The sequence below is a fragment of the Apteryx mantelli genome, chromosome 4 (genome assembly GCF_036417845.1).
Source record: "Apteryx mantelli isolate bAptMan1 chromosome 4, bAptMan1.hap1, whole genome shotgun sequence".
Classification (NCBI taxonomy): Eukaryota; Metazoa; Chordata; class Aves; order Apterygiformes; family Apterygidae; genus Apteryx; species Apteryx mantelli.
Window position 1 is genome coordinate 46,222,162 of NC_089981.1, and position 19,201 is coordinate 46,241,362.

Below are 19,201 nucleotides of genomic sequence, written 5' to 3' on the forward strand. Positions count from 1 at the left end.
CTGCTGACTGAGCTATACTCTTAGTACTTACAGACTTACTAGAACCCCTTGAAAGAGTCACAGTCTTGTATTACATGATTGGTTATACTTTTCTTTAAAATGTTTATGGATGAATGTAATGTGCTCTATTACATCTCATTGGAACAGCTTGAATCACGTCACTGCATTAGGGGAAGAGAGGATCTTGCTTTGGAGAAAGTGCAGCAGAGGTCAATAAGAAGCTCTTGAATCTAAAAGTTAGGGAATTGTTCATGTTGAGACGAGGAAAATTTAATTATGACTGGATTTTATACAAATGTATGAAATTGAAGCATGAATTCTCCTTTGATATGGCATTATAGAATGTCTGATTTTTTCACACTTGTGCAGAATTAACAGAGGATATAGTTTAAGCATTATGAAATTAGAGGTATGAAGGTAAAATGCATTTTTGTTTAAGGTTTTGTTTAAGGTTTTGTTTAACATTATTAGAGAAAATACTGAAGATTCCAACTGGAAATACATTTATATTATTTTATTAGAAAGAAAGGTGTTTTGTGATTAAAATCAAGCATGTTAAGAACATGAAAAAAGACTGCCTGATCCCTAGTGCAATATTTTTTCCTGTTCCAGGGTCTAGCACTGGCCTCGGAAGGGGATGGTTGTTACTTCATACTAAGAGCATTTGATCATGCCCGTAACTCTTTTGAAGATACGGTATCATTGGTATAATGTATTTTTTACACCAAAGAGGAAAAACAAGTTCACTTGCCATTCTTTTGAGCGTTGATTTTTCTGTGCACTCTGTGATCTGGTTTTATATGGAGATTCTCAGCCCTGTAGCTTTCTGAACAGGATTTGTCATTTTTTGATACCCCTAAGATTTTAGAAGACTACATTTTAGGACAAGAGTATGCAATTGTAATTGTTTAACTTTTCAGTAGTAGGAGTTGATATTTGTGGGTATAGCGTATGCAGGCATTTAAGATGAATGCTGGCATTAAGTAGTCCAAACTAAGCAATCATGGAATCGCATACATGCACCAAAAAAAGTCCTATTCCAGAAAAGTTAAACTTAATTGCCTACAGCCTGCTGGACAGACTAGCAGCCAGCACTTAAAACTCCAGGATAAACCCAAACTAAGGCTAGTGTTAAAATTTGGCTTCCTCCTACATCAGGCTTTTTTATACAAAAGCAATGGTAAATGATTTTTCCATGCAACTTGAATCTTTTGATGGATTCTAAGTAGCTTACTGAGGTAGCCTGACTGATATTCTTAGAAAAGGAACTTAAAGGCTAAATATGTATATGTATGACTAAAACTGAAATTTGGGATACCCAAATTCAAATTCCATTTTTGTTCTTAAAGAAACCAATTTATTAATGTTTTTCCTGCTTCCTCTGATCATGAAGAACTTTGTAAATAAAGTTTCCATTTGAAAATCTGAGTTTTAATTGATAAGAAGCTAGTTTGCTGGTTTGTTTGACAAACTTGCTCCTTAAAGGTTTGATGTTGACAGTACACATTTGGAAGTAATATGAAACTAAAAGATCAAAAAATGTATATGCCAGTACTAACACTTGATAATCATTTTCTGGACAATTGTTTGTGAATCATTCTGTAATACTGCAAATTAAAATATACCCAACAGTTGCCCCAAATGAGAATTTTTTCTAGCTATCCAGTTTTCAGAGGCGTGAGATGCCGTTCATGTCTTTAAAGAGTAGGTAGATAGACCCAGGATTGGCTTTTCCTGCTCGTTCTATCTATTGTTTCTGACTAACCAACCCACATCCTGTCTGATAAGAAGTGTCTGTCTCTTAAAGTGTATTTTCTGTTTCCCTTAGAAAACTGTAACTACAGCTTCTATGATCACCACTAAGACACTACCTCTCGTCTTGAAAGCAGCAACTGCGACCATGCCTGCCTCTGTGGTGGGTCAAAGACCTACCATTGCCATGGTTACTGCTATCAACAACAGTCAGAAAGCGGTCCTCAGCACAGATGCACAGAATGCTCCAGTCAACCTCCAGACAACAAATAAGGTCTCTGGTCCAGGAGCTGAGGCAGTCCAAATAGTGGCAAAAAACACGGTAACCTTGGTAAGCGTTTCATGTGTTTGCCCTGAGGAAACGTGTGTTTCTGGTTTACAAGAGGACTATCAGAAAAAAATGTAAATGAGCAGTCAGGTTTTTGCACCGGAAAGGAGAAAACTGGGGACATGTTGTGAGACTTGATTAATTGACATTGTTAAAATGAGAAAGGCATTATTATCTATATAAGTTGCTATTACTGCTTTACTTTACTGAATTAAACTAGTGCTGTCATCACCTCTGTGTAAAGTTTTCCCTGTGAGTAATTGTTAGTCATGGGGAAATAGTAATTGTATTGCCCCTACCTAATCTACGTGGTTCTGTTCTGGAAAATATCAGCTTTCTAATTTGGTAAAGGAGGTGTCATAGACTTTCTTAATTTGATCAGTGTGAGATTTCATCTTAGATTTTTTGAGTCAGTCTCTCTGTAGTGTTAGACCACACCACTTAACTTTGCTCATTACCATATCTTCTCTCATCACTTTTTCATACACAGATCCTATTTCCTTAAGCATTTGGGAAAGTGCTTTGAGTACATCTCAGTCTTTTCCAGAAGTTAGCCTGGTGAATAAGTTAATCAGCCACTTGGAAATATACGTAATATTTTGGAATTGGGTTATATGCTTCTGGGACTGGAAACTAGGCATTGTATGGAATCATAACAGGGAAGTTTTACTTCTGGAGTAAAGGTCTAGACCTTCACTAAAAGCTAATCCAGTTTATCTTTATTAAAAAATACATTTTAATAATGCTAATGGAAGTAATTTTGCTTCCTAATGAGGCTTAATTTTGTAATAAGGGTGAAGACAACTATTTGAGTGGAGTTTTTTCCCCTATTCTCTTTTCCCATGTCACTTCTTGCCCCACTCTTATTTGTCCTTCACATTTCTGCTTGGCCCTTTGCAAAATAACTTACACAGGTTTGGGGAGGTGATCCTGTTTTAAAAATCATCCATGATTTATGTTTCTATAGCACATTTCATCAACAATCTCAACATATTTTCTCAACTATTAATTAATCAATTCAAGACCTTTTTGAAGTAAGTGTTAGCATTGCAGAGGTGGTCAGAAGCACAGAAGGGTAGAAACTAAAATGGACATTTATTTCAGGGAATCTCACTGACTACTCAGCTAAGAATAGTTAGTATCTGCTATTCAGAGGTTAGTGCTATGGCAGCTCCCATGGATTTTGGGTAGTCAGGGAAGTACTCGGGGCTTCTGAATATCACACCTTAATTATTTAAAAAGAATGTCCTACTTTTGAAAATTAAGCCTTAAGTTGTGTATTTACAGCCCCTCGTAGTGTCATTGCTAAAAACAGAAGAGTTGCAACTTCCAAATCTTTCCTATTTACTTGAAATGCTCTTTCATTCTTTTGTATAGCATTCCGTATGATAGGACAAAGGTTCATGGAGCTGGACATCAGAGTCTGGTATTAATTTCTGTCTGTTTTAAAAGCAATTTTTAACTTTTAAAACAAATGCAAGTTTTCATTATCTTCAAGGAAAACGGTTTGAGATTTCAGAGCCAAGTAGTTAGTACGGTTGAACTAAAAGGAAAGATACCTTCAATTTATGATCCAAGGTGTGTAGGAACTAGAAAGTAAGGCTAGCTCTGTCTTCAGTGCATTTCTAATGAAGATCCTGTTACTGTGAAAAATTATTTACAGAGTAGAAAACCAACCTAAACTGAGGAATATCAGATCTGAAAATATACTCAGCATGTTGATTTTGGTGAACAATTTCAAAGCTACTTTTCTCTTACTGAACTCTCTCTCATGTTCTTACAGCAGGTTCAGGCTACACCTCAGCCCATAAAAGTGCCGCAGTTCATCCCTCCTCCCAGACTCACTCCTCGTCCAAATTTTCTTCCACAGGTGAGTATACAAAGACCAAAAATTAGAAGAAGGAAGTTAATTATAACATAAATAGGCGATGCTTTCTGTGAACATCATTTTTGTCAGTCTTCACCAGTAACCTTGTGGAGGAAACAGAATCCATCTGCATTAGGTTTTCAGATGACAGTAAATTGGGGGGGTGCGATCAATACTCTCATGGACAGTGCTGCTGTTCAGAGGAACCTAAACAGGCTAGAAGAATGGACCAACAGGAATCTCATGGAGTTCAGCAAGGACAGATGCAAAGTCTTGTACCTGGGATGGACTAACCCCTGCACTGGTACAGGCTGGGACTGATAGTTGGGAGTAGGAACATGTGGCCTGTGAGGAGAGACTGAGGGAACTGGGCTTGTTCAGCCTGGAGAAGAGAAGTTTTTTGGGGGATGTAACCGCAGTCTTCTTTCCAATACCTACAAGGAGGTTATTTAGAAGATGGAGCCATAGGTGCGCAGCAGGAGAATTGGAAACAATGCTCATAAACTGGAACAGGGAGGACTTAGATGAGGTACAAATAAACAATTTCTCACTGTGAGAACAAATAAGAATGGAACAGGCTGCCCAGAAAGATTGTAGAAGCTCTGTCCTTAGAGGTTTCCAAGACCCGACTGGACATAACCCTGAGCAACCTGGTCTGTATTTAGCATTGGCTCTGCTTTGAGCAGGAGGTTAGATTGAGATCTCCTAAGGTCCTTCCCAAACTGCATGAGTCTATGATTATATGATTCGCATGTGATGACCATATATGATCATATTTGCAAAAAAATGGAATGAATGGAATGAGCAAAATCAGAGTATTATCCAAGGCCTTAAATCTCTCTGATCATTGTTTGCTCTTCAGGAGCAAAATGGAAAAACAAGAAGTCTCTAAATTGTTCCAAAGTATTTCCATATTGTGACAGACAGTGACCTCTGTTTGCAGCTGAGCCATAAAACTGTATTTTGTGATTTTTTCATGGTTTGGGAAACACACTTAAAAAAATACTTAGAAGAACTATTTAATTTGCAAGAAATATGTGGCATTATGAATAAAAGTTTAAAACTTTCAGCAAGTAAAAGAAAAAGAGAGGAAAAATATAGGCTGGTATCTGAATAAGATTTGGGGATGGTGAGATCTGTTAGAATATGACCCAGTTTTCAAAGATAAAATGCAGTATGAAGTATTAAAGGTGGACAGGACAATAGAAATTAAATAATGAAAAAGACTTTATTCTCGGAGTAATGCATTCTACTTTTATGTTCTGTAACTACGTAATAAATGCAAAATTAACAATGGGCCAGAAATAAGCAAGTATTGGTGGTAGAGTATTGGAAGATTCTAGTTGGCCAAGAAAGAAAAAAGAATAGTAACTGCATTTACCTGTAGTCTTTAGAACTTTCAATTAAAGATTAATGTATAATCTTGAAAAATTTCTTGTTTAGCAAGAATGGTTGCACAGGTAATATATAGAGTTGACAAAAGTAGCAGGGACTTGCTGAAAATTTTAAGTCTTTCTTTCAGAGTGCAGTCAACTGTTTATGTATTTGATTTCTTGAAGGCTCAGTATAAAGCCCTGAGACACTTCTAACATCAGAGCCTAAGCAGTGCCTGTAAATACTACATGAATATTGGGCTTTCAGAACCAGCATGTTGATTTAGACATATATAAGGCACTTGGCAATGAGCATGCAAAATAAGTGTCTGTGCATCCAAATGCCAATTTCACAGACAGTGAATGTATATGCAAATGTTATGGATGAGTTTTATGCAAGTAGGCTTGAAAATGTGGCTTTTCCTTGTCATAGCATACTTATGACACTGTGCTAAAAAGTTACACTCTATAGGAAATTAGACAACATTGCACAGATTAGACAGGCTGAACTGAAAGATTTAAAACCGCTAAAGAAGTTCATTTAAAATATTGGTATGTGAATCTTTTTTGTTTTCTGTAGGTTCGACCTAAACCAGTCGCCCAAAATAACATTCCTATTGCCCCAGCACCTCCTCCAATGCTTGCAGCTCCTCAGCTTATTCAGAGGCCTGTGATGTTGACAACAAAGTTCACACCCACCTCTTTACCCAACTCACAGAACTCCATACATCCAGTTCGTGTTGTTAACGGGCAGACAGCAACCATAGCCAAAACTTTCCCGATGGCACAGCTCACCAGCATTGTGATAGCAGCCCCAGGTACCAGGCTTGCTGGACCTCAGACTGTACAGATCAGCAAACCAAATGTTGAAAAACAGGTACAGATGAGAAACTGCTTAGTAATGCATTGTTTTAGCTTTATTGCTTTATGGTGTCAATTTGGAGAGGATAACAACTGTGGAGAAATTTTCAGTGGGTACTTGAAATATTCATGTTCCAACAGTAGTGCAAATTATGGAATGACTTGCAACTCTTGGGGCAGAAAGTATGGTGTTCTTTACTATAGCCTATTGGAATCTTTTTCTCATACTTCAGCGTTTTTATGCTCCCCCTACTGTCTCAATATCAGTAGTTCATAGGCAAGCTACATTCTTGAGCTGTACTAATCTCTTGGATAACGGGTACAAACTGAAATCGACATTCATTTCAAATCTGTAAGAAACACAGGAAAAATATTTTCTGTGTTTCTATTTTACAATGGTGGCCACCAGAAAGCTTAAAATTATGCAAAATCATAGGCGTCTTTAACACAACAAACGTAGGCATTTCTTCCTTGTTCCTATAATCTTTTGATTGGAGACAAAATAGTCTCACTCAACTTCCAAAGACTGATAGTTTTCCATATCTAACTTGGATTGAATGAGCAGAAGAGAGACTCTCTGGAACAGTTTCTAGAAGTTTAGTTATAAATTCTCTCTCCAGAAAAGACTTATAAACTAATACATCACTTTAGTCAGTGTGATCTAATTGGGTTGCAAGTGCAGACTCCTTGCCACTCAGTTCAAGAGAAGCAATCTTTTTTTCCACTTTTAACCATTTCATATGGATTAATGTGCCTTGAAGTTATTTTCACCTATGGAGACTGTGAAAATCTTGTGCATGAAAGATATGCTCATGCTCAGTTCTGCTTACGAATTCACATGAATAGGTCTGTGTGTCCCTTAAAGCTGTTTTACGAGCTATGCAGCAATGCATGCCTTTTTCCTATGACTTGAAGTTGTACTTCTACAGTACTATACTTTTGATGCCTATTTCTTTTGATATCAGCAATATTTGTTTGCTCTTTGAATAATTACTGGCAATTCAAGAAAATGTTTGGAAAGCACACAGAAAAATTATGGTGGTTTAATTATGTATGTTTTTTCTGTATATTTTCCCTATATGATAAAGGTTGTTAAATGGAGACAAGAATTGATGTCTCTGTAGAGGTTACCTTCTCACTCAGGTTGTGGCATTGACAGATATGGCACAGGCTGAGGATTGTCATGCAGGGTTTGTGATGCCATTGCAGGGGTTTCTGCCTTCAGAAAAGAAATAAGCTTCAGAAACATCTGAGATCATAGGATTTAGAGAGGCAGTTTGAGTCGAACATAACTTTTCATGAAGAACTGAGGGACAAGAAGTACAAAGTGTGTGTACCATGGAGAATGGTTTCTTCCTGGAAGTTTTCCATGGGATGATTTTTCTTAAAGTGTTTGTTAGTTTTCCCATCTAGTATAGTGATTTCTGTAACGGAGTTAACTCTAAGATGACTTTTATTGCTTGTATGGTTGCTTGGGTTGATGGAACAGTTACGAAGCTGCTTTCTTGGTTTTGGGCATGTTTCATTCGTTGTCAAAGCAAAATAACATATCTAACATTCGTCTCATCAGATTCCTAGATTAAGTCTTTGTTAGTATACTGCCAGCTTTAAACTGTATTTTCCCTCCATCTGCTAAAGTATTTGTTTTGCTTTTTTAGTTTAACTAAAAAATCATTCTTATCACTGAATGAGCGAAACACTGTTTCTTTTCAGGCTATTAAACCACATGTGGAAGCAGAAGAGAAGCAAACAGAAAGTCGTACAGTTACTCCACCTGCTGCACCGAAGCCAAAACGAGAAGAAAATCCGCAGGTATTAGAACACATCCAGAGCTTTCTTTTAAGAAGAAAAGGAAATACTCTGTTCTTCAGAAAACAATTTTTCCCCTTTGTTCACTCAGAGCTCCTTAACTTGTAACACTCCATGCATTTCTGCTGGACAGCAGTAGCTCATAAGGCTATAGAATAGGAAATCTAAATAGATATAATGCATTACATTTTTCAGTCCTGAAATACATTGGACTTTTGAGTCTTTTGTAAGTTAGAAGACCAGAACTTCCCTTTGATAGGTCTTTCAGCCAGAAGGCTTGATTAGAACACTGATTTCTATTTTTTTGAGCTTTTAGACTTTTGGAGTTACTTTTCATGCTGGACTTCTGTCTTTATTTTGATCTGTGCACTTCCTTCATTAAGATTGGAATCCTCTAAGAAAGCCATAACCCTTACAAAGCTGCAGATATAAACCAGAGTTGCTCCTAGTAGTTTGCCATTTATGGAGATCATGTTCTGCAACCAGCAGTATTTTGCTGGCACTTGAACTGTGTTGGTGTATATACTAAGAGCCAATCACACAGTCAGTTCAGTGCTGGATCAGATGTAAAGAAACTGCTTTCCTGTTCCCAACTCTGCCAGCTCTATGATCATGAGTAATTGGCTTTTCCCTATTTCTGAGCCTTAGTCTTCCCATCTAGAAAATGGGAATAATGTCTGTCCTCTGTAAAAACAATTTGACGTATATGGATGAAAAGTGATTCATAGAAGCAAAGCATTATTAATAATATTTTCATTGCTTAGTTACCTGTCAACTGACTTTAAATGGTCTAAGTGAAGTAGCTCCTTCTAATGATTGGAATTGGCATGATATCTATATTTTTTTCTCTTTCTTCCCTTTAACAGAAACTTGCCTTCATGGTGTCTCTGGGACTAGTTACTCATGACCACCTGGAAGGTAAGAAAAATATCTGAAGTTGGTTCTCAAGCTCTCTGTTTCATGGCCATTCTGAATTGGAAGTACACATGCAAAATGTTTCTATATTAAGTGCAGTATTTTTTTTGCACAGAAGTGCATTTGGGATGTGCATACTTTGGATCTAACTTAGTCTCTATTGTGCATCCTTTTTTTCCCCCCCTTATTATATTGAAAGAAAGCAGTTGCTTATGCAGCTGAGATTGGTGGTTGGGAAGGTAGTATATGCTCTGTTGATTGAAAAGGAAATTTGTGACAATCCCACTGCTGTCTATTAGGCCCTGTATCTGAAAAGTTGTATCACAGATAATTTTGCTCTAACCCTCATCTGGATTTCTTATGCATTTCATGATTTCATGGGACTGTAATCTGTAAACTGAGTTGTTAGACTATAATTGGTTTGATAATTTAAACTCTGTAATCTTATACAGTGAAATACAGCCTGACATTTCAAGGACTTGCATATTTCTGTACTGTATTTATTTTTAAGCTCAACAAGATTACCAGAGACTCTTGGGTTTAGGCTCCCACTGACGCTGACCATCAATTTAATATACTTTAGTCTTGGGATACTCTTACTTGGAGAGAGGAAGAAAGCCTTTTCATGAATTAGTTGAGCACTGTACTTATATTTCTTGTCAGGTCTTGGTTTTCAAACCTTCAAAAATTTGGAATACAGCAAAGTTGCCTGTAATCAGCAGTATTGGTCTCCTGCAGAAATCTTCATCACCATCCTCACATGCAAACTGTATTCTGAGGACTTTATATGATTTCTGAACCCATTGTTTTCTAACCCAAATGCTTTGTTTTACAAGAAATCCAAAGTAAGCGACAAGAGAGGAAAAGAAGAACAACAGCAAATCCAGTGTACAGTGGAGCCGTTTTTGAGCCCGAGGTACTGACCTCTTGCTGGGGGAAGTTTGCACTTTCATTCTGTGCTTGTGTGTACTTCTGCCATGTTGTTATCTACTAAGCTATCTCAGTTCTAACTAGACCAGCAAGCTATCATTTATAATTCAAAAGGTCATTGTAACCATGTGATCCTCAGAGTTTTTAATAGTAAATACATGGGGTTGTTCGCTTACGATACTTGACTCCTTTTTCTGCCTTTTCCCTCTCTAAAGCTGACACTGAAAGGCAGCGTGTATTACTCATACTCTTAGCAGGTCAGCTTGCATATTGGCCTGAAGCAGTCCAGATGTCAGAAAGAGTATAAAAAGCTAACCTTTCTGAAGTTATGTTCCAGAAAACAGAACAGCCAGTAATCTTACTTAGTACTATCCTGCTGTTTCTCAGCAATTCCATATAGCTGTTGCCAAAAATGTTAGCCAACTAAAAATGTTGTTTTTTCCCCTGCAGCGCAAGAAGAGTGCAGTCACGTACCTGAACAGCACAATGCATCCTGGGACACGTAAAAGAGGTGAGGTATTCTTAGACATGTCTCTCTGCTGTATGCCTCTTCCTCCATCTTGCATTTGCAGTCCCCTTGATGATTCAAAGAGCAAAACAATGAAGGACTTTACAGTAGTACATTTGTGCAGTAAATTTCCATGGTAGACAAAGATTACAAGTTCTAGGGATTAGCACAGCAGGTTTCAATAGGCAACTCAATGTTTCATTTCAGTTTCATTCTCCAGAAAAACAGATAATAGATAGAGCAAAGAGAAAGGTGAGATGTTTGAACATTATTTAGTGGAATAAAGCTGCTGTCAGGATACTGTTGTTAATAACTAAATTGTATTGTTGCTGTTGAGAAGGAGGCTATGGGAAAGGTGTCTGTGCCATGAATAGGAGAGGAAACCTAGAGTGGGAAAAGGCTGTTCCCCAGTGGGTGTAGAGATAGGTCCTTCAAATTATTTTGAACAAGAAAACTTTCTTACTCCTACTGAGCAGTTTTCTGCAACCAGAGTGCCACTTGTCCTAAAATGAGAGATGATCTTTTTTACAGGTATGCAGTGTTATTCAGTGGAAATCCTTCTGTAGAACACATGAAATTTTAGGACTTAGATTGTAATGATAAAACATGTCAGAATAGCATAGCAGAGAACTTGATACTGTTTTCTGTGTGTGGCATTGAAAATCAAAGCTAAGCTCAGCCACACATATGTGACAATCTTTCCCTAACTTTTGAGATTTTCCACGGTTCTTAAAGACTCCTAATATCTTCTCTAGTCCTGATTTTTCTGTCTAAAAAAATGTAATCAAGCATATTTAAACCCTAAGTCTCCAAAAAGTGTATTATGCAAGCTGTATATTGTATGATTAAAATCAGGGAACTGTATAAGCCATGTGCTGTGTTGAATTTCAGAATCAGTATACATGTATGTCTGTGTAGTTCAATAGAAGATTCAGGGGACTGATAGTGAAATATGTAGCTTTTCCCATCTAAGCTGTTCATTTAGATCTGACCAAGACCAGTAGTGACTGAAAATCTGACTGAAAATCTTTATTCTTTGGCTGCATTGGTATGGTCTATTTGAATTGCTGATATTAGTCCAGTTCATATAGAACAGGGGCCTGCATGAGGAATACTACAGTCCTACCTAGCACCAACCAACAACCTTATCGTTTTTTTTGGCTGCAAGGTCAAATATGCATTTGACCTGTGCTCTTCTTGAGGTACCTGTTCAGTCCAGCAGGCAATATGGCAAAACTGACACTTCTGCAGCCATGCTGTTTCTGAATAAAGGACATCAGTCTCTAGTGCCTTCCTCTAATAACCTTAAATGGATTTTTTAAAAATGATATGATGTAGGTATTATATAGAGAGAATTTTGGATCTGCATTGTGGATAAGTAAATGTTCCTTCTTCTAGTAATGATTTCTCAATTCTATTTTATAACTCAGTGTGAACAATGACTGTATGAATGCAAAGGATGGCATGTGTTTTTACTTGATACTCTCTTGGACTGTTTTTGCACACTGACTGCTAATATACTGTCTTTTTTTCTCACTCCCTGTTGTGAGCCTGCACCTTGCATCAGCACCAAATTAGTAGCACACATTTTCAACTGACAAAAGATTTGGGTGTATGCATTAGTTCTGTGATTTGAGTTAGTATAGCAATATATTAGGTGAAGAGCTTATGCAAGCATGTGCCCTTGAGAGCTTTAGTTTGATTCTGGATGCTGCTGAGCATGTCAAAAATTTCAGCCAGGGGCATCACTATCAGAAATCTGTTTCCAAGGACATGCTTAGTTCTGGAACATATCCAGACCTTAAATGCAAGGTTTAGCATGTTAATAGGTATAGGCTGGCAATCTGTAAAATGTAGAGTCTGAGGAATTTTCCTTGGTTCTAACACCTATAGTGTTCACAGATCCATGGACTTCCCTGCAGAAGGGAGGCAAAAACGGTGGTTACATATTGTTTTTTGCTGTCTTGCTTTGCATACATAATTTTATGAAGACTGTTACAAACACATTTTGCACTTCTGCTAGTTTACAGGAGCATATAGGAGTTGTGCAAAATCAAACATACTTGACTGAAAGAATTAAGAAAGAATATTAGATTGGGGAAAGGGTTACAGTGGAAGCTTGTAGAGTTACAACTGGTAGTGCTGGGGTTATGAGTCACACAATAGGACCTGTTCTTGAGATGGTTGCTATAAGCCTAGCTTAAAAGATGTGCCAGTAGGGTAGAAAGTGCTGATCTGTGGGTGAGTGGGTTTAAAAAAAGGGGAAAGGAGGAGGAGGTTGGAATGGTGAGTGCTGGCTTCTGATAAAGGACTTAACCTTTGTGTAGGTTTAAGCTGGCATTCGATAGATAGGGAGGTACGGGATAAAAGTAGAAAGAAGGAATTAATAGTAGTTATTGTGGCTTCTCTCTAGTTTTGGTGCCAACATGTTTTCCTAAAAACTGAATAGTCTTGTTTTTAGGAATGGAAACTGCTTTCTTGGGAGTGATTCTCTGACCCTCTGCAGAGCTTATTTTCCTTTTCTTCTAAAATACGTCTTTTAAATATTCTTCCTTGCAAAATTCTACTTAAAGACTTCTAAAAAATGTTTAAATCTTTGCTTCTGTCCTTCCACTTGTAACTTTTATATTAACTTCCTCTCTGTGCTACATCATTTCCTTTTTCATGCTAGCCAATGAGGACCACTGGCCAAAGGTATGTAAGATCATTTTTCCCTTTTTTTTTCCTTTTTTTTTTTTTTTTTTTTTTTTTGTTCCCTTTTGTTAATGTGTAGGTCGTCCACCTAAATACAACACGGTGCTGGGATTTGGGGCTTTGACCCCCACATCCCCTCTGTCCAGTTATCCTGACTCCCCTGAAAATGAAAAGACAGAGACCACATTTACTTTTCCCGCAGCTGTTCAGCCTGTGTCCCTGCCTAGCCCCAGCTCCACAGACGTAAGTAACTCTTGGGGAAGGGTTTACTTTTGGAAAGATACACAGAAACAGCCACAGGGAAAGCTGTTGTAGATTTTTTCTTAGTCTCACTCATCATTTGTTCTGGTTCAGTGCTGTGAAACAGTCAAGCGTTCTTTAACACCCTTCCTTTTTCCTCTTACACCTATGTTCTTATCCTGTAGAGATTTTATTTAGAAGTCCATTAGTGGATCGAAACATTGGGAAGCACCAGGCATGCTAGATGAGCTCATTTCCTTTGTGCATTGTCTGAGATCCTGTCCAACTGAATTGAATCTGTCATCCATGAAAACGGGGAGAGGGGAGAATGAGAAATATTACTTACAGATGATAGTAACAAAAAGTTGTGGTGTTTCTGTAATGAGAGAAAGGAGGGAAACCTCTTCGAACACCTCGGGCAGCCAGGAGCAGTGTTCAGAGCACTGTTTACAGAAATTCTGATGTACTGGGGAAGCTAAACACTTCACTTCTGTGCTCAGGCCACACAACCTGCCTTGAATGAAATCTAGTCATTTGGTAATGATTTATAAAGAAGCAAGTGTACTTATTTTAAATTAACTTAAAGATAAGATTTGTCACTCAAAGCACAACCTTTCTTAAGTCACCGTTATTTCATTGTTCTAATTTCTTGCAAAAATGTGATGAAAAATTTTTAAGGTCAGATGTAAACATCAGGAAACAAGTAATGGGAAAATTGAGCTGAGTTGCTGTGTAGGCCTGAAGTGACATTGTAACAAAGGAACTGTACCCTATGGTTTGAGTGAAAGTGTACTGTGACTATTCAGTATGGGTAAGACAATTCATTGCACAAAAGTTCTCAGGAGTTATAGACAATACGTTATACACTTCCAGTAACGTGTTTGCCCTTTAGTCACCACTAATTAGTGGGCACAGTTTAAAAATAAAAAGGTACTTGCTTATTTCTGCATACCAATGTTGCAGACTCCTTCTGCAGTCTGTGTCAGGGTGGTCTCTTTTTCACATATTATCACATATAACTAAGGCACAGCCATCTGAAATGGGCTTTAAGGTACAGTTGTGCAGCTTTCATCTGTGCAATTGCACCACTGTAAGTGCTCAGACTGAGTGACCAACTCTACTGACCGCTTACCGGAAGGAATAGAAGCCAGCTTCTTGCCTCTGAACTATATTTGCTCTGCATAAGTGACAGGAATAGAAATAGTACAATTGTGCCTGAGTCATGAAAGTAAATAGATGCAATTTTCTTACACAGGGAATATGTATGTGAAATTAAAAGGTGTTCTTTTATATGGTCACTTTTGAGAGCAGAGCAGTGTTTGACTATAAAAAACCCTTCCTGACAGTCAAATGAATGAGACTGTGGAACAACCTCTCAGATGGAAGATGGGGCAGCACCATCTCTGGGGACATTTAAAAGTAAACAGTACAAATGACTAGAAGACATGGTGGAGAAAACATTTTTTGCATTGGCCCCAAGAAAAAGGTTGGGTAATGTGGTAGGTCTTTTCCATCTCCTGACTTGTGTGTGTGTACTGTTGGGTCTTTTTCCCACTCCGTAAGAACTCTCAAAAGAGTTTAATGTGATATTGTCCTATTTTCTGCAGTGCCTGTCTACAGCAGGCTAAATCAAAAGTGGAGAACTTTTGTAGGGTTTCAATTTAGTTCAGAATGTCCTCAGCTTGAGGAATTTGGTTAGTATTTAAGCATAGGTTTGGGATTATTTGATATTAATTAATTAATGAAAATAGAAATATTTTTGAGGAGACAGTGGAAGATTACACAGTAGATAGTTAATATTCTCTTACCTGAGCATACTATAATATAGTACAGTAGCACTCTTTCCCCTTCAGAATAATATACACATCTCCTTTAAAATGTTTCCAGACAAGTCATTTCGTTTATGCGTAAGCAACAGCAGTATTAAAGCATTAACATTTTTGTGGTTTTAATATTTTGAAAGAATTTAATCCCAAAGTTCCGTATTCTCCATCAGTTGAGCTAATGCTGTAGTTAGACTTTTCAGCAATGTTTGTTTTTGAATTCCATATAAAATAAAATACATATAAAAGCAGAAAACATATTTCAAAGTCCTCATCAAAACAGTATTTCAGATTTTTTTTGTTAACAAAATTTGAACTTTCAGAGACAGCAAAATAGCAGAAGGGAAGTAAATATGAGGTCAATTCTTCTGTCGTTACATGTTATAGTCCTTAGTAACTTAATCAGTGGGAGAGGAATGGTCTCCCATTGCCAGCGCTGAGCTGGAAGGCAGTCTTCTGTTTATATGTTCTCATAAAATTTCTGTATAAGCTTGTGCAGTCACATCCCTTCCTTGTGATTCAGTTTCCCCCATTTATACATTTGGCATAGTGCTTCCTTTGCCCATCTGAGTGTTGAGAACTTAGCAATATTTATAAAAGGCTTTAGGATCCTTGGTTGGAAAAGTGCTGCATAATGCTCTTTATTTAAAAACCAGCAGTATGAGTGGTGCCAGAGATGAAGACAAAGGAAAATTAGGTCCTTTTCATCTAAGGAGCTTGCAGCTTAATTAGATGTACAATACATTATACACTGAGATACTCATGCCACGGTTTATGGATTTGTTAAAGTAGCAGAAGGCATTAATGCCACTGAAAGGAACTGTTCCTGCCTTCCCCAGCAGTTGTTTCTCATCCCTTTAATGCCTCTTGTGTTGTGCCAGCACCAACGTTTCTGAGGCCCCACTGTGATCTGCATAAGGGAACTGACACAGCTAAAATATTGTTAGTCTTAGCCCAGATCATGACCTGGTCTGGTTTATTTTACAGCCACACACGTTCTTGTGTCAGCCTTACGCAGGGGACAGAAATGACTGCCTGGGTTGTGTAGAGAAGGCAGGATCACATCTTTTGGCAGAGAGGCCAGTTTATATCATGTTGAACTGGGTCTACACAATTAGCGGATGGTGCTAATATAGAAAGATCTGTTTGTTCTAGATAGGACGGAAAATGTTGCCTGTGGTTACGGCCTCCAGCTTTTGGGAAATACAAATTGAAAACATGACACGTGTGCCTAAGTAAAAGGTTATTTTGAAAGTCTCAGTAAAAACAATTTAGCGATTCCTCAGACAGATACAGAAGGTAACTGTAGTTTTGCCCATCTTTAGAATATTTTTATGTTCATTTTGCTGAGAAGGTCTAATTCTTATAGACTTTAGAATGGAAATTTGAAATTTAGCATTTAAATAATCTTTGTCTTTAGACAACCTAGTGAAAATTACAAATTTGGCCAAGCTCCCAGCACCAGGCATTGCAGCTCAGAGCAGCCTTCTTGCTTTTCTCCCGAATTGCCATTCTCTGAATGACAGAGGTGAATTTTGAAGGGAGGATGAAGCAGAAACTTGAGATGGGAGAGGAGATGAGGATGGAGGGGTAAAAGTTAGGACTAGAGCCTGGGAGAAGGAAGGAAGTGATGCAGTAGGCAGGGGTTGAGCAGAACTTTTTGTGTTTGCATGGCAGTTGGCTGTGAATTACTTGGTGATGTGTGATTCTCCCTCACACGGTAGCAGCACATTCACCTGGAGGATAGCAGTTGCCTTTGGCAGTTAATCACTCAGCAGCAAGAATAGTGCAAGACTCTCTTCTATTTAAAAATCTCCATCCTAGTGATGGTTCAGATCTATGGTCACAAAATGTCTTTTAATAGTAAACTTTTTATATCAAAACAAAGTTCCAACTGAGAAGAGCTTTAGAGAACATTCAGATTGCAAAATCAAGCAGGTAAAAGTTAGGAAACATCAGAATTATTATTTCCTGTGATACCTTAGTTTACTTACATCATACATGTATTTTATGGTCATCTTTATTTACATGGTCATACAAATTTTTTGGCACAGAATATTTAGTTTTCCCATGTTTTTCCAGTGTAATGTACATATAAATATAGATATTACATATTCAAACACACAGCCTACATATATTTCTAATCTGATACTGTATTATTCAGTTCTGTTGTCTAAAGCCAACCCTGTTGCTGTAAGCACTGTACCAAACTAAAGAAAACTGTTTGCTATCTGAAAGGCTTTTGATTGCATTTCTCTTCTCTTGGTGCAGAACAAAAAGTGACCTTAAATCACCTTTTATACTTCTCTGTTCTGAAATTATTCTTCAGTCTTCTCAGCCTGTAGCATATGTCAGAGCAGCCTCAGTGAGCACAGAGCAGGTCCAGAAGCTGGTTAGTGGGTGCATGTCACAACATAGAATCCAGCCCCCATTATACATTAACTGTAAATAAAACCTGGGGTATTTCTTGGAAATTAAGTAGTGGCTGGGATTTTGGTAATCTCAGTTACTAATTCTCAGGAAGTGCCCTGCATTTTGCATCATCGTTTTAATCAAATAAGAATAGAACAATGGACTCGGTGCATGTGTGTTGCCATTCCAGCCAGTTCCCCAGTGCTGCACACTAACCAGTCACAAGACTTGTTGTTTTTTGACATTCTGTTGAATTTAGAAGTTTCTAAGTGTAAACTTCTAAGTGTCACCCCCTCAAGAAGCAGCTGCATGGGTCTCTCGTTTAGATCTATTTCTGCACAATGTTAGATTTTGCAGTGTTTGGTTTTTAGCATACTAATAACCCCCAGCTAGGTAACAAATGTCTTTGTTGTGTGTGGCAATCCAAAGCATCTTAACAACACATGTAATTTTCTAGAATGAAAATTTTCTTTTAAAATGTGAGAATTTTCCTCTTAAATTTTTTCTCAGGTGGCAAAAGATTTTTTTTAGCTTATATGACATTTTCTGCCTGCCTTCTTTTCCTTCCTTGTACTGCAGAATGCATGATAGAGCAACAGAGGTTTTTACCAGCCTGGTTACACAGATCACTTCACAAGAGGCATGAAATGTCACTCATTTAATTCTTCAATTAACACTGAAAAACTCTTTGTCATTAAAGGATGAAATAATACTAGAACCCAGCTCTCAATGATCCGTGGGAGTTACGGAACCAAAACAGGCACTGGAAATTCACTAAAGATTGATCCTTTACAAAACAGGACAGCAGCACTAACCTTGGGAATTAAGAGAAGAATAGCATTCCCTTCAAAGAAAAACCTCATCAGCAACAGAGGCAGAAAGTAGAAACCTTAGCAGATTGCTTGTGTGTCATTCTTCTAATATGTTTAATATTTTATCCACAGTAGAGATTAGTGCCATTTTTCTTGCCTGGCAACTTAATGCATAAGTGCATGACCAATCCAATATCATTCTAAGATGATGGAACTTATTCACACAATGTGAAAAGACAGTACAGGTCAAAATGAAACATTGCATGCACTGATATTTCATACAAAGGGAGCAGATATGTACAGTTTGTCTCATCATACACATCTGAAGATTGTGATCTTGCAGACTTTGTGTGTGTGAAACTTTGGCTGAAGTCACCTAGAACTATGTATTTGAGAGACTTCCGGATGGGGCCAAGGATACATCAAGTTGCCAGAACAGACCACAGGTGGAGAGGGGAGGGCATCTGGATGCCCCTTTTCCAACTCTGTGGATTCTAAACCATTTTTCTGTAGTGCCTTTTTATTGAAATGTCCACAAAAATAAAGGAAAACAAACAGAAGAAAACTCCAAAGCATGAGATGGGAGTAACAGGAGGAAGAGAGAGAGAAAAAAGTGACAAAGACCAGACCTTCCTTTCTGGGGAGTTAATGGCTGTAGAAAAGAATTACCTCTGATGATGATGCAATAGTAACTAAACCTACATTTTTTAAAGATTCACTGTCAGTTATGTTTTAAAAAAATCCTTAGTTAGAAGTAACTCATGGTATCCCTTCATTTTGGCTCTCAGCTTATGTTAGTGATGAAACTGCTGTCTGTAGAGAGTGACAAAATTTTGTGTCACAGCTTTTCTGGTGCAGCTTGAGGTAACCTAAGTGA

General features: G+C 37.7%; 1 protein-coding gene across 11 annotated transcripts in view; it reads left to right on the forward strand.

The window, feature by feature from the left end:
• The window catches only part of PHF21A (PHD finger protein 21A), a 146,099-nt gene that overhangs the window by 112,576 nt on the left and 14,322 nt on the right, over positions 1 to 19,201 (forward strand). For all 11 annotated transcript variants that reach the window (XM_067296417.1, XM_067296418.1, XM_067296419.1 and 8 more), the window contains exons 7-14: positions 1,829 to 2,083; positions 3,864 to 3,950; positions 5,901 to 6,197; positions 7,895 to 7,993; positions 8,857 to 8,908; positions 9,742 to 9,821; positions 10,286 to 10,346; positions 13,117 to 13,280. In XM_067296417.1, the coding sequence (XP_067152518.1) occupies positions 1,829 to 2,083; positions 3,864 to 3,950; positions 5,901 to 6,197; positions 7,895 to 7,993; positions 8,857 to 8,908; positions 9,742 to 9,821; positions 10,286 to 10,346; positions 13,117 to 13,280 (1,095 nt within the window). The remainder of the gene's footprint in view (positions 1 to 1,828; positions 2,084 to 3,863; positions 3,951 to 5,900; positions 6,198 to 7,894; positions 7,994 to 8,856; positions 8,909 to 9,741; positions 9,822 to 10,285; positions 10,347 to 13,116; positions 13,281 to 19,201) is intronic.